At 40.7% G+C, this 14539-nt stretch overlaps 1 protein-coding gene across 1 annotated transcript in view; it reads right to left on the bottom strand.

The window, feature by feature from the left end:
* Nucleotides 1-4393: 4393 nt before the first annotated feature.
* LOC108241284 (solute carrier family 45 member 4) overlaps nucleotides 4394-14539 on the bottom strand; it is a 43608-nt gene continuing 33462 nt past the window's right edge. The window contains exons 4-16 of the mRNA XM_017425317.3: nucleotides 13210-13398; nucleotides 11184-11363; nucleotides 10912-11102; nucleotides 10634-10820; nucleotides 10080-10541; nucleotides 9594-9865; nucleotides 9334-9495; nucleotides 9022-9121; nucleotides 8833-8913; nucleotides 8622-8752; nucleotides 8389-8457; nucleotides 7867-8021; nucleotides 4394-7056 (exon numbers count right to left, since the gene is read on the bottom strand). Of these exons, the coding sequence (XP_017280806.1) occupies nucleotides 6879-7056; nucleotides 7867-8021; nucleotides 8389-8457; nucleotides 8622-8752; nucleotides 8833-8913; nucleotides 9022-9121; nucleotides 9334-9495; nucleotides 9594-9865; nucleotides 10080-10541; nucleotides 10634-10820; nucleotides 10912-11102; nucleotides 11184-11363; nucleotides 13210-13398 (2357 nt within the window). The 3' untranslated portion in view covers nucleotides 4394-6878. The remainder of the gene's footprint in view (nucleotides 7057-7866; nucleotides 8022-8388; nucleotides 8458-8621; nucleotides 8753-8832; nucleotides 8914-9021; nucleotides 9122-9333; nucleotides 9496-9593; nucleotides 9866-10079; nucleotides 10542-10633; nucleotides 10821-10911; nucleotides 11103-11183; nucleotides 11364-13209; nucleotides 13399-14539) is intronic.

Below are 14539 nucleotides of genomic sequence, written 5' to 3' on the forward strand. Positions count from 1 at the left end.
TTGTTGGTAAATTATTTTTGTCCTGTGTTTTAGAGGGGGAACCGAATATTTCAGACGGCTGAAATATTTGGTTCCCCCTGGTAACTTTTGCAAAGAAAGAACAAATGTCTCCAAATTCACAGGACTTGTTGTCCGTGATGAGAGGAATAAACACAGTTAAAGACTTGTTGGTAAATTAACTAGCTGTTGGATAATTATTGATCTAAATAACATTCAACCCGAATGTTATTTAAACATGTTATTTAAATGCATTAAAAGCAGCAAGTGTCTGAAAAACATTACAACTTACATACAAAAACTTACAAAAGCACAAAAAAATACTTCAAAAACACTCCACAAAAAATAAATTTCACTTATCTGAATTTTTTATGTACAGATATGCATCTTTTAATGGTTTAAAATAAAATAAGAAAAATCTAGTTATTTCCATGCAGTGTCCAGAAAGAGGTGTTGTTCAGCTTGTACTGCTTCCACCCACCTCCATCATCATCATCATCATATGAAATTACTTTTTGTCACAACACAAAATAGTGGCTGGTAAAAAAAAAATGTGTCCACCAGCCACCAGCCACACTGTCACTTTTAGAGATGTTGAGTGAAACTTTGGTGTGGTCATAGCCGACTGTAGCCTCCAGCTGTGGGGCAGTATGCTGAGTTCTATGTTCAAAATGGCCTCCACGGCGAACACAAAAAAGGCCGTAGCTGAGATATAGATGATAGTGATCTACAGCACATACCTGGACTGACAGCTAAATGCAAAATCACTTTGGGAATTTTTCTAAAAGTTTCACAAAGTAAATCTTGGACTTTATTGTAGGAGGCTTTTATTCTTTTCAGTAAAAGAGAATCTTTCCAGAACAGCTGAACATTTTCCAGGTGGATCAGAGTCATTTGAACAGGAGGCTGAAGTGTTCCCAGGAACAATGAAAGCAATAATTAAACCTAAACGTGCGCCAAGAAATTATGAGTTTAATTTACTTTGTTTAAATGTATGCAATAATTGGCTTATTGTATCTTTGTATTTTTTATGTTCCTCCATGCAGCAGATTTTGTTTCCCAGTTAAATTGTACAGGAAATACTGTAATTTACACAAAAGGTGGAAAAAGTTTAAAAGATTCATTGTGAGGTGTTTTTATATCACAAAAACCTGACGTTTTATCCAAAGTGTTTGTAGAATCTTTACATCTGCTGTACTTCTAATTTGCAAGACTTTTTTTTATTACATCACAAGAAAAGTCAAATAAAAACAAATTAATATAAAAATCAAACTATGTGGAAATAAAAAAAACGCATAATAAAACATATTTATGATCAAATATTTGCTCATTTGTCTTATTTATTCTTAGAATCTTAACTTTATTTAAAATTTTACCCAATCATAAAAATGCCCATTTCTTTCTACAGAAAGAAAGAAAATAAATCACACACACACACACACACACACAAACTGGATCTGTTGTCACATGAGTCCAGCTCAGACACACAAACACACACCAGAAGTTTCAGGTTCCCTCTCTGGTTTCTCTGGATGGAAAGAACCAAGGTGACCCGTCTGTCTGTGTGTGTGTGTGTGTGTGTGTTCTGATTCTGCAAGGCAAAGCTTTTCTTCTTCTTCTTCTTCTTCTTAGCGGTCTGACCACACGACATCATGGGAAACCAGTCAGCTGCCTTCAAGATGCTGAGTTAACACGTTTTCCCAGAGCAGGAAAAAAAAAAAAATTGATAATGTAGACAAACCGTTTTCTTCAGATCATATGAAGATGTTTTATCCATCAGTAATCTAAAGCTGTGAGCTTCAGTAATGATCAGAGCAGTTCTTCACGTTTCTGCCTTTTCCTGAACAAACCTGCTTGTTAACATGGACACCAAATAAGTTAATACGGATTTTCATTTTCTTACAGAGCTGCTGAAACAATCCTGATCCGTTTAAAGGGTTCTACTGAAGGTAAAACAGTGAAACTGAATGAATCCAGGTTTTTAAATGAGATTTGGATACATTTATTTAGATGGAATTTCATTGAATTTTAATGATCAGCCTTATAAAATAATCTCTTTTTGCGACTGGGAACATTTTACTTTTTTTAAATCACATGTATGTAAAACGAGACACTTTTTTTAAAGACTAAACCAGCCATGGTTCTAAAACGGCTCAGATTCCTTCACTGTAAAATCTAACTTGAATTGGATGCTGTAAGAACATTTTGAGTCGTTTAACCCAAAGTAAAAACTGTCTCCTTCAACAAAAAGACATTTTCAACATTTATTTGATGCTTTTGATAGCTAGTAAACTTTTTTTTTTTTAAATCTATCCCAGTTTGAAGAAGTGATCAATAATTACTCCAACTGTTCGTCATTTAGATTCAGTTTTGTCCACAAAAATAAATAAAAACCCAACATTCTGGGTGTGTGTGGCTAAATATTTTAAATCTTCAGACTAGAAACACAGAAAATGTGTTTTTCTTCTCAATCATTTATGCATACACTTTTACTTAAAGGGATGGCTCTGGTGTTTTGAAGTGGGATTCTGTGAAAAGGGTATGAAGAACTAATATCTTACCTGTTGTGGATAACTGAACAACCTCAGCTTTGAGAAAAAAAAGTTTATTTCTGAGCAGACAGATGAGGGCAGCCAAGACCACAGATGATTTCTGCCGTCTTACAACAACTTTAGTCTCAAACTTTTTATAATATTCCACACAAACATTATTTTATAAACTTTTACACCATCAGGGTTGTATTACATTGTTATTTAGAGACTTCTATAGTTTCTATAGCAGCTAGCTGTAGCACGTCTGGTGCAGCAGCCAGAGGCACTTCCTGCAGGAACATCATAATATAATTTACTGTAAAAATGAGAGCGGTGTAAAGGTTTATAAAATACTGTTTGCATGAAAGGCTTTAAAACCTGAGAGCTAACCATTCAATCAATCCAGTTCCTGAAACGGAGGCTGTTATCCACAACAGGTAAGATGCTGTTTATTTATTCACTTCCCATAGAGCCGCACCTTTCCAAACATCTGATCTATCCCTTTAGTGTCTAATCTTTGTCGACCTTATATTCCATTCAATCGTTGGACATGTGAAGAAAATAAAAAACACATCCTCGTTCAGTTCTTAACAGATTTTAAAGTTTCATACAGTGTTCATCCAGAGTCCTCCTTATAGAGACTCGAGCATTATTTATGTAACAGAGAGAAATATACAGACTTTATGTAGAAAACAGAACTACTAACAAAAATAATCATCTTTTTTATAGCAGCAAAAAAGAAGAAACTAAAAGAAAAAATATGTATATTTACATCTTTCAAATACGAAGGCATATTATATATATATATATATATATATATATATATATAAATATATATATATATATATATATATAAATAAAATACACTGTGTATATTTTGCTTTCCCGTTCTTTAAATAGTCTTGATTTATTCTCTATGAAAATTAAAGTTTATAGGCATCTCTCTCCTTCGCTGTCACCACACAAAGCACTAGAGGCAGAACCAGACAGAGTTGGACAAACTGCGTTTCACCGCCGACGGAAAAACATGCAAAGACTTAACTCTGGGTGAGTGGCTCAGTCTAAACGTTAAAAGAAAAAGTCGAAAAAGGAACACAAGGCATTTTCTACACAAGAAAAAAAATAATAAAATCTTTCAGTATTGCAGCCGATGCTTCCAAAGTAAAGTGTAAACCAGAGAAAAACAGAACAAGAACCAAAAATAAACACTGAAATGACCTTTTTTTTGTTTTGTTTTTTTTAAAAAAAGGTGACTTTCACGCCGTCTCACACAGTCCAGTTCACTCCAACAGAAAACAGAAATCTTTTTGGAAATTAAATGTCCTTTACAGACACACACGCTCGAAAAAATAAATATCCACAGTTCTGTCTTTCTTTTGCAACAAAACTCTACTGATTTTAGTTGCTTCTTTTAAAAAAAAAAACATTCTGTGCAATGTCAGGATGCTCCTGGCTCTTAAACATCAAAACAAGAATGATTTCACATTCATTTTCTTTTTTTTTTTTAAAGAACGTTTTAGGTCACAAGATGGAATCAAAACTTAAGGACTCAAATCTTCCAGCAGGCCAACCGAGCGGCCGTGCTTTCTGAACATTCACTATCAAAGGCTTGGGACATTAAGAACGTATCAGAACTAAAAACACTTCAAGTATCCGCAGCCTGGAGGTTCAGGTCTTTAACCCCCCCCTGGTGTCGATCCATCCGTGTGTGTCGTGTTGCAGAGTGTGTGTTGTGTTGTAGAGTGTGTGTCGTGTTGCAGAGTGTGTGTTGTGTTGTAGAGTGTGTGTCGTGTTGCAGAGTGACATAATAAATGCTGCCTACAGAATGTGCAAAAAAAAAAAAAAAAATGGTAAAATTCAGTTGCTTTTTTTTTTACTGACCCAGACAGAGCACAAGGCTTTAGCTTGAAGAGTACAGGTTTTCACATATTTAAAGTCCAAAATCAGAAAATAAAAAGACAGACATCTGACCATGCATTGGGAAACACATCCCTGACCTGTTTGGAAACCAAAGAAAAGAGCTGAAGCGATTTGTATCGAGTCACACTTTGGTGTTTCACTCATGCATATTGCTGTTGCTTCATGCAAACCTCCCAACCTCCTTTTTTTAATGTTTTTCTGTCAGCTCCAGTTGAGTGTCCATTGCTTTAATCCGGACTATTTATTGCCTCCATGGCTCCAAACATTCTCACTCAAATCTTTCTTCTATTTTTGCTTTTTGTGTTTTGTTTTTTGTATAAGCACCACCACCACCAGAGAAGGACCAACCCAGGAGGTAAAACAGAAAAACTCTCTGCTCTGCTCTTGAACTTACTGATTTTACCTAAAACCTGGAAGGAACCGGTCTGTTTGGATATCAGCAGAGTTTAACTGAAGTTCAACTCAGCAGTTTCACTTCCTCGTCCATTTATATGGTGCTTCTGCAGCTGCTCAACCTCAGCAGCCAAAATCGTCTCCCGTTTTAAAGTCACAACTCCCAATATTAGCTGCTTAACTTAAATGAGGAGTCGTTTGGATTTACAGGAACTCTTAAAAAAAAGTAACATTTGATATCTAAACGATTAAATTTTAGCACAACCAAACACGAGTTAGAGATATTAAGCAACAGAAATCCAAATCTGGCTGAGAAAATCTTTCTGGTAAATTTGTTTTTTGGTCAAGTCCCAAAATGTCAATAACGAACCAGGTCAAACTCTGAGTTAAATCCAAACCACAACACGATCCAGTTGTAGCTACATCTGCCAATGTTCAGCACAAACTGGCCCACGTTCAGACACGGACAGCCTCATCGGGCAGCAGCCAGAACGAAGCCGAGCGTGGTGACACCATGTGAATGTCCAAACTCGTAAATATAAAATATACGGTAATCCTGCCATAAAAAAATTTAATTCAGACATCTGAGAAATGCTTTTATATCAGTGTGATGTCAACCTTTTCAGCTCTCAGCAACAATAAGCTAACCGCAGCTCCCTCGTTTCTCCAACAGACGTCCATTCAGAACGCCACAACCAGCTGGAACGTCTTCTATTCTCATTCTTGTTTCCTGATTATATTCAATATTTGGCCCATTTAAGTGAAACGACACAAACACATGACCACAATCCCCAAACTGAGGATTGAGAAACGAGTCGAACTCCTGAAACCACAACACAATCTCTGCTGTCGTTTTACTGGAAGAAACGGTGGCTCGGTAACTCCGTCCTGCCGACTTCTTCCTAAATACATAAAATTCCAAACTGCAAAAAGGCAATCTCAAGTAGCTGCTTTACTTTCCAAACCCTGTAACAAACTCTGCAACGGTGGCTCGATCCAACGAGCCGTTAAAAGGACAAACATTGTGCCAACAGCATTGTCAAAAGCATGTAAAATTTGGTTTGTGTCTTCTCTGTTTTTCTAACATGCAGCATGTAGGTTAGTGATGACTAATCAGAACGAACATAAATATCTTTCTGAAATATCAGTAAAACAATATTTGGGATTGTAATGCCCCATATACTGCAGACATTGCACCTTGCTCCTTCTCGATGTGGAAATTTTACCCAATAAATGTGTTTTTCACTTCCAACATATGGACAGCTTTGTGCTCACACTCAATATTTCTGCACAGATCAGATGATCCAATATCATATTTGTCATGCAATAAAGATAAAAACACACTCCAGCCACGTGGAAGAAAAGCAGAATGTTTGCAATCAGCTTGGGGGACACCAGATTGATAGGTTTCCCCCAGGAACCAGGCTTTGAGCTCAGAAACGCTTCTTCCGAAAGTCTTTAGAGTCTTAAAGCTACTGTCGCAGAAAGCTGTGAGAGTCCAGCGGAGCCGGGTTTGTTGTCCCTGTTGTTTTGGTGAATGTGGTGCCTCGGCTGGAGACACCAGGTCAGCTTCAGTATGACGAAGATGGATCAAGTCAACTCCAGGGTGAGGAAGAACAATATATTTTTTTAAATGATTGCAGCTTTAAAGAATAAAGTTTATCAGCAGTGTTCATAAAACAGGTGTTTATTTGACTGTGTTTGATGCAAGGGATTGTATCTCCATGCGGCTGCTCAAAAGCCCCTCCTTAAAGCCCTGAGAGACAGAAGCAACCTTCTTCCTACAATGATTTACAGATTTCACCTTCCTGATAGGTCGTTTGAAGGTCCATGAGGGCTCGGAGGGGGGAGTGTTGCTTATGGCTAGAGAAGCAGTGCGACCAGGAGGATCTCCGTTTGATAAATCGGTCTGATTTGAGGCTGGCTCCAGAGCAGGCTGAAGAAATCGTTCAGATGGAGGCACAAATAAGTCCTGTCCTGTCGGAGATCAATTTAAACAGTCAGTTTAGTTGTTTCTGCAGCGACTCTGTGACCGAATCACAGCGCGGACTCCTTCTCCACTTGACAGGAAGTGGTGGTGGTGGCGGTTTTGCCCTCCTTGGTGAGCGTCAGGAAGCTAGGTTTCTCTATCACCACGGTAACCGCCCCATCGTTGCTGGTGGGATTTTCCAGCTTTGTCAAAGCCTGCTTCTCCGAAGCTTTGGAGTCCCCCTCCCTGTGAAACACAATGACAGCCAGTTAGGACTGCAGTTTGAAATAAATAAACAAGCATTTCGAGAAAAAGTCTTTTTGCTAGAAGCCAGCAGCTAGGTGCTTAGGTAGCTCGCTACTCAATTTCAGAACTGTGGGCAGCTGGAAGAACAATCTGAAACAGTCCCGACAATGAGCTTTAGAGGTGCTGTTAGGGAGTTAGGGTTATATTTTACAATTTTAGCAATTCAGAAAATGGTCTCCTTCCCTTTCTTGCAAGGAGCCAGCTGCTGGCTGCTTATTAGATGCACGACGATGAGCTTTAGAGGTTCTGTTTGGTGAATTCAACTGACTTTGCAGAATCAGGTTGAGTGTTTCTTTGTTTTCAGTGTCATTTATGAACCAGCTGGTTTCTGATTGTAGTTTAACGTTTACAGAAAGGGCATAATAGTATTGATCTTTTCATCCGTCTCAAATAAATAATGTTATTTCCCTCTTTTCTTTCAATCCATGTACTTGATTAAATACAGAAAACAAGCATTTTTTCAGAAATCTCAGCTTGACACCAAGATGATGTATTATTAAGGCGAGTTTACTTGTTTGCACTGACTAAACAGAGGCTGCATAACATTATACCAGTGTATGCTTTCAAATACCACACACAGTGTTTCAGCTGAATGCATATTTGCATCTAACTTGTTGCCATCCTGGTTATACAAAAATTCAGCCTGATCCATTTTTGCCTCCGGTCCTCACACGGCACATTGAGCTGCCCTCCCGACCTCAACGTGCCGTGTAAAAAGGTCTGAAGTGAAAGAAGAGGCTGTATTCTCACCCGTTGTTTGGAGTCGGGTAAATGACCAAAAAACAGGCGGTGAAAAATCCAAGAAGGGAGCCCCCGGAGGCCACCATGGGAATGACACGAACGCTCCCAACAGCCTTCACTACAGCACCCAGAGCTGAGGCCACCAGGATCTGACTGATGTACACCTGCAAGAATCACAACACAATCAAGACCCCGTTAAATAGTTACTAATAGCTAAATACTGAACTACAGAGAAATGAACAAGAATTTAAAAATGTTTTAAGTCTGAATGTGTAAAACTAAGCTTGAATAAAGCAGATGTCAGTTAGTAAGAAGTACTGAGTATTTGTAAAAAGACAAAGTATGTTGAATATTCTTTAATAAACTATTGGGTTAAAGAACTAATCCTGCAAAGCTCACACTCTAAAATGTAAAGAGAAGAAGCTGAATGTTCTTTCAGCAATAAATAATTAGTAGTTTGCAAAGTTACATTTTGCTTTCTACTAAGTAAACACAGAGTTTAGGAAATACAGATTACGTGTAAACACCCACCTGACAGGATAGGATGGCACAGTCGATGCCAAATCCTCGACGGGAGTTACCAGGACTGTGCTGAATGTACTGCAGGAGGGAGAAAAACATAATGATCATAATTATCACTCCTAAATACCAACTGAACAGGGGCCAAAGTAATTTTACCAACACTACAAACTAATTAGGAGCAGGTTGGTGTTACAAACGAAGCAAAACAAAGAGCTTTTAGCCTGAAAACAAGGTTTCTGTACCTCTTTCATTTCGTGATATTGTCCGAGCAGAGCGTAAGGACAGTAGGAGATGCTCATGCAGATGATGCCCATGCTGCTGATCATTACCATGGCAACATACACATTAGGGAAGATCGCCATAATAGCAGTTCCTATGAAAAGAGAAAAAGAGAAAGTTTACTAAAGAACCAATAAATTCTTTGTAATTCTGTTGTTCTGCTGCGGTTCTGACCTATTGAGAATCCGAGCGTTCCCATGATGTAAATAGCTTTAATGCTCAGGTCAAAGTTGTCCAGATACTTCTGAAGAATAGCTGGAAAAGAGTTTAGTTGACTGTTAACGTCATCGCTTGAACTCAAGACATCATCCATCCACATTAAAATCTGTAAAACTTTAAGTAAAGTTGTGAGTGTGTAGTTACCTGAGCATGTAGCAGAGGTCATAGCGTATATAACCAACCCCCAACATCCCATCTGAACCCCTTTGTGATAATTTTCCAATGATGTTGAGTTAGTGGCAGCCTGCAAAAGACCAGGCAAGGTTAGTTTCTACTTGAGACATCTGGAGACGACTTCTCAAGACATTTAACAAAAGAAACAGTGAAGATGTTGAGAGAAAAAGTTACAAATGTGCTTGTAGCTGTGAGAACAAATCATTGTCCAATTGTTTGTCTCTGAAATGCACTTCAATGTAAAAACGTAAAGCTAATGAAGGCACATCTCTAAGTTCGTACAATAGGATCTCCGTGGTAGATGACTTGTCCCATGAAGTCAGTGAAGAAGACGGCCTGCGCGATGATGGAGAACCATGTCAGAAGGTGGCAGGCACACAGACGCAGCAGCTCCGGGGGCATCTTCAGCATGGAGAGCCACAGCAGCCGCACAGTGGTCTGAACCTGACCGCACACACAGAATACGACTCTGAATATGGTCACAAGACAATCAAACCTGCTGCTTTTTAGTCAGCACGTGGGAAAGGTAAATTTGTCCTCACCTCGCCCTCCTCGCTCTCCGTATCCCCGCTGGAGGAGTTTGTATTCCCGCTGCGGTTTCTGGTTCTCTGCCTGTTCCTCCTCCTGTGTCGGGCCTCCACTTCGTACAGGTCGTTCATGCTGCGAGACGGCTTGATGAGGAAAGCGGCGTTGGCTCGGCGGTAGCGATAACGATGGCTTCCCACCCGCCCGTAGTAGGAGAAAGTGCAGGACGGCTGGCGGTAGAAGGTGTGATGGTGGCGAGACTGACGCATGGGAGCTCCAGTGCTGGCGGCTGGATGAAAAAGTAGGTTTTTTTAGTAAAGAAGACAGAATATCAGAAGTTAGCTAAGACTTGTAACAAACAAATTTGTTGTATTATCCTGATAAAAAAAACCCAGAAAGAGATCAAAGTCGATAAATCAGAGCTTTTGAAATTGGATTCAGCCCTGAAAACTCCAATTGGTGCAGCTTTAATACAGAGTATAGTACAGTATGAAGGGTCTGACCTTTAACCATCCCAGCGCGGTGTGCCTGTCCTTTAGAGCTCAGCCTGTTCGAGTTTCCTCTGTCGGCATTCGTGACGCTGGCTAAGAGTCGCCCGTTCAGAGTCCGCTGCTCATTCAGCTGGTTGTTCAGCAGCGCCTCCTGCCCATCGTCGTTTTCCATCTCCTGTAAGAAAGCTGAGAGGCGGGAAATCCTGGGGTTGGGGCTGTGCGTTTGCTGGTTGTGGCTGTGTGGGCGGAGCAAGTCTTCACTTCCTGTGCTGCTGCTGCGCCTGAAGTTGGCGAGCTGCGGACGAGAGCTGCTGTGATTGGAGTTGAAGAAGGACCCGGTCCTAGAGGGAGTGCAGTGATAGGGTGAGATGTGTTCGGCAAAGATGGACGGCTCGAGGTGGCACAAGAAGAACATGTCGTGGTCCATGTGGTCGAGAGTTGCGTCGGCCATGGCGAGAACACTGTCGCTTTTACCTGGAGAGAGAAGAGGAGATAAGAAATGAAGACAACATGGCAGCCATGAGAGAAGAGGCACCCAGGTCATATCTGTCCTGACGTCAACTTACTTCTCACGAGCTCCACCTCCAGGAAGTCCATGTCCATGTCTCCACGCTCTGAATGAGTGTCTCCATAAGGATCATAGAGGTCGTAGGTTTCTATGGTATCATCTTCTCCAATCATTTCCAGCTTTGGAGCGAGAAGTCCAGCCCTGCCATTAGCCGACTGTTGCAGATGGGTGGAATTTGGACTCTCCTGAAGCGACAACAGGTAGAGGATCACGTTCTGCGGTGCACCACGGATATTTTTTTAAACACACAAATAAAACTGCGATCTAGATGGGTACCTGGTCGAGCCTGTCGTTCTGTGGCGAGTACTGCTGCTCCTCAATGCTGAAGAGATGGAGCACCACGGAGATGGAGAAGAGGATGGCAGCAAAGATGAACAAGATCTGCTCCTGAGACTTGAACACCGCTCCGAGGAAGGTGTGCATCCAGTCCAAACCTCCGAGGGCGTAGCCGACTGCACCCCCAAGACCTGGAAGCAGGAAGAGGTTTAGGCTTAGATAAAAAATGTCTCCACATTAAAACCAGATGAAAGACGTCGCGTCGGCCGCACCTGCAGAGGCAGCGTGGATATTGAGCGCCATATCTTGTTCTTCTGTGTCCGCCACATCCAGCAGGTACGCTCTGATCGGACCCTCTGTGGCGTCTGCACAGAAGTCCAGCACTACGACGCCCAGCACAGTCAGAACGATTCCTATTGGTTGACTCCCCTGCTCGTCACCTAATGACAGACCTGACAGGAGAAAGGAGATGGACTTCATTAAACATTTAGGTTTTGGTTCTTGTACACCATGTGAAAAACAGTAGAGTATAAACACACAACCCAATTAAAAAAATAAGTTTAATAATTAAATAAATAGTGGAACTTTAGTAAAATCTCCATATAAGCAACTGAGAAGAGTTTCTAACGTTCCAGAATGGGTTAGTCTGTTATGTAAATCTGTTATTAGCAATATCAAAACATGGAAGAACCCTTATTTCCCTGTTTCTAGTTGGCATTTGGATTCAGATTGGCTTACTGTGGTTCTAGAAGCAGCGGGCGTCTTTATGCATACAGATATGAGAAAATGTTTGAAAAGGTTACAGCTGAGTAACTAAACTCACAGATGTGGAAAACAACCCAGTGTCTTCATTTGGTTTTGGTACCTTGTACCTTATTGGTCACATAAATGCTGCTGAGGGCCTGAGGGAGAAGTTGTATGAATGTGTGTGAACCCCACAGAGTGATGTCGGATGTGTTTACTATAAAGGTGTGTGTGTGTGTGTTTGTGTGTGTGAGACAGAGAGAGAGAGAGAGATAAGCAGCAGTGTGACGCAGCATGACTTTACAAACTGAACTCCATTATTGGCAGGGGAAATAAAGATTGTTCATAGAAAGAACAGCAGTGTGTGTGTGTATAAATGGGCAGGGGTGTGGGGGTGGAGGTGGGGGGGGGGGGCAATGGAGCCACAGTACTCATTAGCCAGGCACCCAGACAGGAAGTGACATGTGATGGTGGAGAGAAGGAAGCAAACAGGAACCATTTCCCTGTGAACTGCCTGCTCCGGTGTTCCCATGTCAACAAACACACACACACACACACACACACACACACACACTCATGTGCAGGTTACTACAGCTTTCCCACGTCATCTTGTGTTGCTCACACTCACAGTCCTATTTATTTACAACCACTGAAACACACACATTCTCACTCATTTGCTCATTTCTCACACACAGATGCACTTTGTTAACTACACACACACACACACACTCACGTCCCTGGTGCCCTTTCAACGCGTCGACTTCGATGTAGAAGAATGGTGGCAGATCTGAATAGAACCGTATAGAATCTGCTGACAGAAAACTACTCACACGGCTCTTTATCTTGACATTTTTAACTCCCTTGATGTTTTATTACACCGTTGTATTTTTGTGACATCTAAAAGCTCGAGACCTTCATCTGCACTCTGTTATTTGAGTGCTTACATATGGAAGTGCATAAAAGTTGCTTTTATTTTGAAATTTAAGCAAAGCAGCTGTGACAAATATGAATCAATTAAGTTTTAACAACATTTCTGCTGTAGTAAAGTATAAAAACAAAACAAAAAATTGGACCAAACAGGTCAAATATCAAAGAAGCATAAATTAATTATCAGTTTTCTACTCATCAAACACTTTCTCTGGTTAATTTAAAAGAAAAGAAGCTCTGGCAGAGATTCAACTTAAACTCCATGAACTGAACTTGACTCAGAGTTGATTAGATGTGGAAAAATCTACTGAAATTAGCCAAAATATTCCATTTTTAAGCACATTAAACCAATCAGTGATTATTCAGTTAGTTTGCTCACCTGTCAGGATTTAAATCACTTCTTAATGAGGTCATTTATGAAGCAAAGGAATCAACTTTGACAGGTGTTTTTAATGTTTTACATACAGATTGTTGATGCAGTTGGGACGTGGGCAGCAGCGATTTATGTCAAATGAACGTGCAACCAGATCTGTGCCACTTCAGAGATCAATGGGATGGTGCATGATTGACAACTGATAAATTTTCATCCCCAGCTGATGCAATAAGCTGCGTGTACGGTACGCTCACCTATCAACGACCCGTTCAGAAACAGCGCCACTCCGATCAGCGTGCCGACGCAGAGGGCCAGGATGAACGGCCTCCTCCTGCCCCAGCGCAGGGTGCAGCGGTCGCTGGCCGAGCCAATCAGGGGCGTGAATATCAGGCCGAGAACTGGACTGAGGAACCACGTTAGACTGTAGTACTGCTCTGGAAGACCTGCAGAAGAGAGCCAGAAATCCACTGAGTTCAGGGCAAAGATCTGGACACGATACAAGGAAAAGGTTTTTAGCTTTTTAACCAACAGGGGGCAGAAGAAGCATAACCTCTGCTTTCAAGTTAAAGCATCAAACAGAAATCTAAAAGAAAGTTATGATCCTAATAGAAACATATAAAACTTACTGTTGCATTTCAACATGTGATACAGGTTTTTGCTTAAATAAAAAGCAACACAAACTGTGTCTTCTAACCTCCTGTTTAGGCCCAAATGAAGGTAACGTGAGGATTTATCTCAGAACCACTGTGTTCGTGTGAATGACTGCCACATAAACCCCGTGTACCGCTCCGTGGAGAACCGCGAGCTGAAAATGTGACTCAGTCATCAGAAATCCGACAAGATGACACCCATGTTTGTGTTGCTGCTTCTTATTAAACACCAACAATCCGGAGCTTTGTCGTTAACTTCCAAAACATTTAAGCCAGCTGGTGTTTCGATAAACTGCTAAACAATAAAACATGTGAGTAATTTCAATGTTCTGAGTTAAACGGGCTGGAATTTCAATGGTTTTAGGTTGCGTCGCACAGCTTGCGCTTTTTTGTTCGGAGCACCTTTTTAAACTTTTATGTGATCCAACTTTCCACCGCTGGTGAAGCTTTTGGCAGAGTCTCAAATTTAGCCGGGAAAAAATAACTTTGGCTAAACAGAGAAACAGTAAACAGCAAACTACCGGAAAGGCACACATGCTGTCAATACCTTTGAATAATAAAAGCAGGAAACAAACACACCTGTCGCCAGCCAAGCTATTTCTTCACTCCTCAGTGACGGTTCATTTCAACACATGCACACAAGGTTCATTTGCTAAAAAGATTAATAAGTTTGAAATATTAGAGAAGAGAGAAACTGGTGTCTGAGCATTTCCCTTTGCATGTGATCAACTTGAAATGTTTTAAAGTCTACAAAAGCTCATTTTTAAGGTAAATTTGACGTCCGGGAAATACAACTTAAAGTGAGAGGTGAGAGAAAATTGAACTGATCTCGCTGTTTGACTCAAGCGAACATTTCTTTGCTCATATAAACCATCTTCGATCTCATCAACTCTGAGATCTTAGATGTTGCATCACTTGGTCCTCCTAAAAGGAG

This window comes from Kryptolebias marmoratus, linkage group LG5, assembly GCF_001649575.2.
Source record: "Kryptolebias marmoratus isolate JLee-2015 linkage group LG5, ASM164957v2, whole genome shotgun sequence".
NCBI lineage: Eukaryota > Metazoa > Chordata > Actinopteri > Cyprinodontiformes > Rivulidae > Kryptolebias > Kryptolebias marmoratus.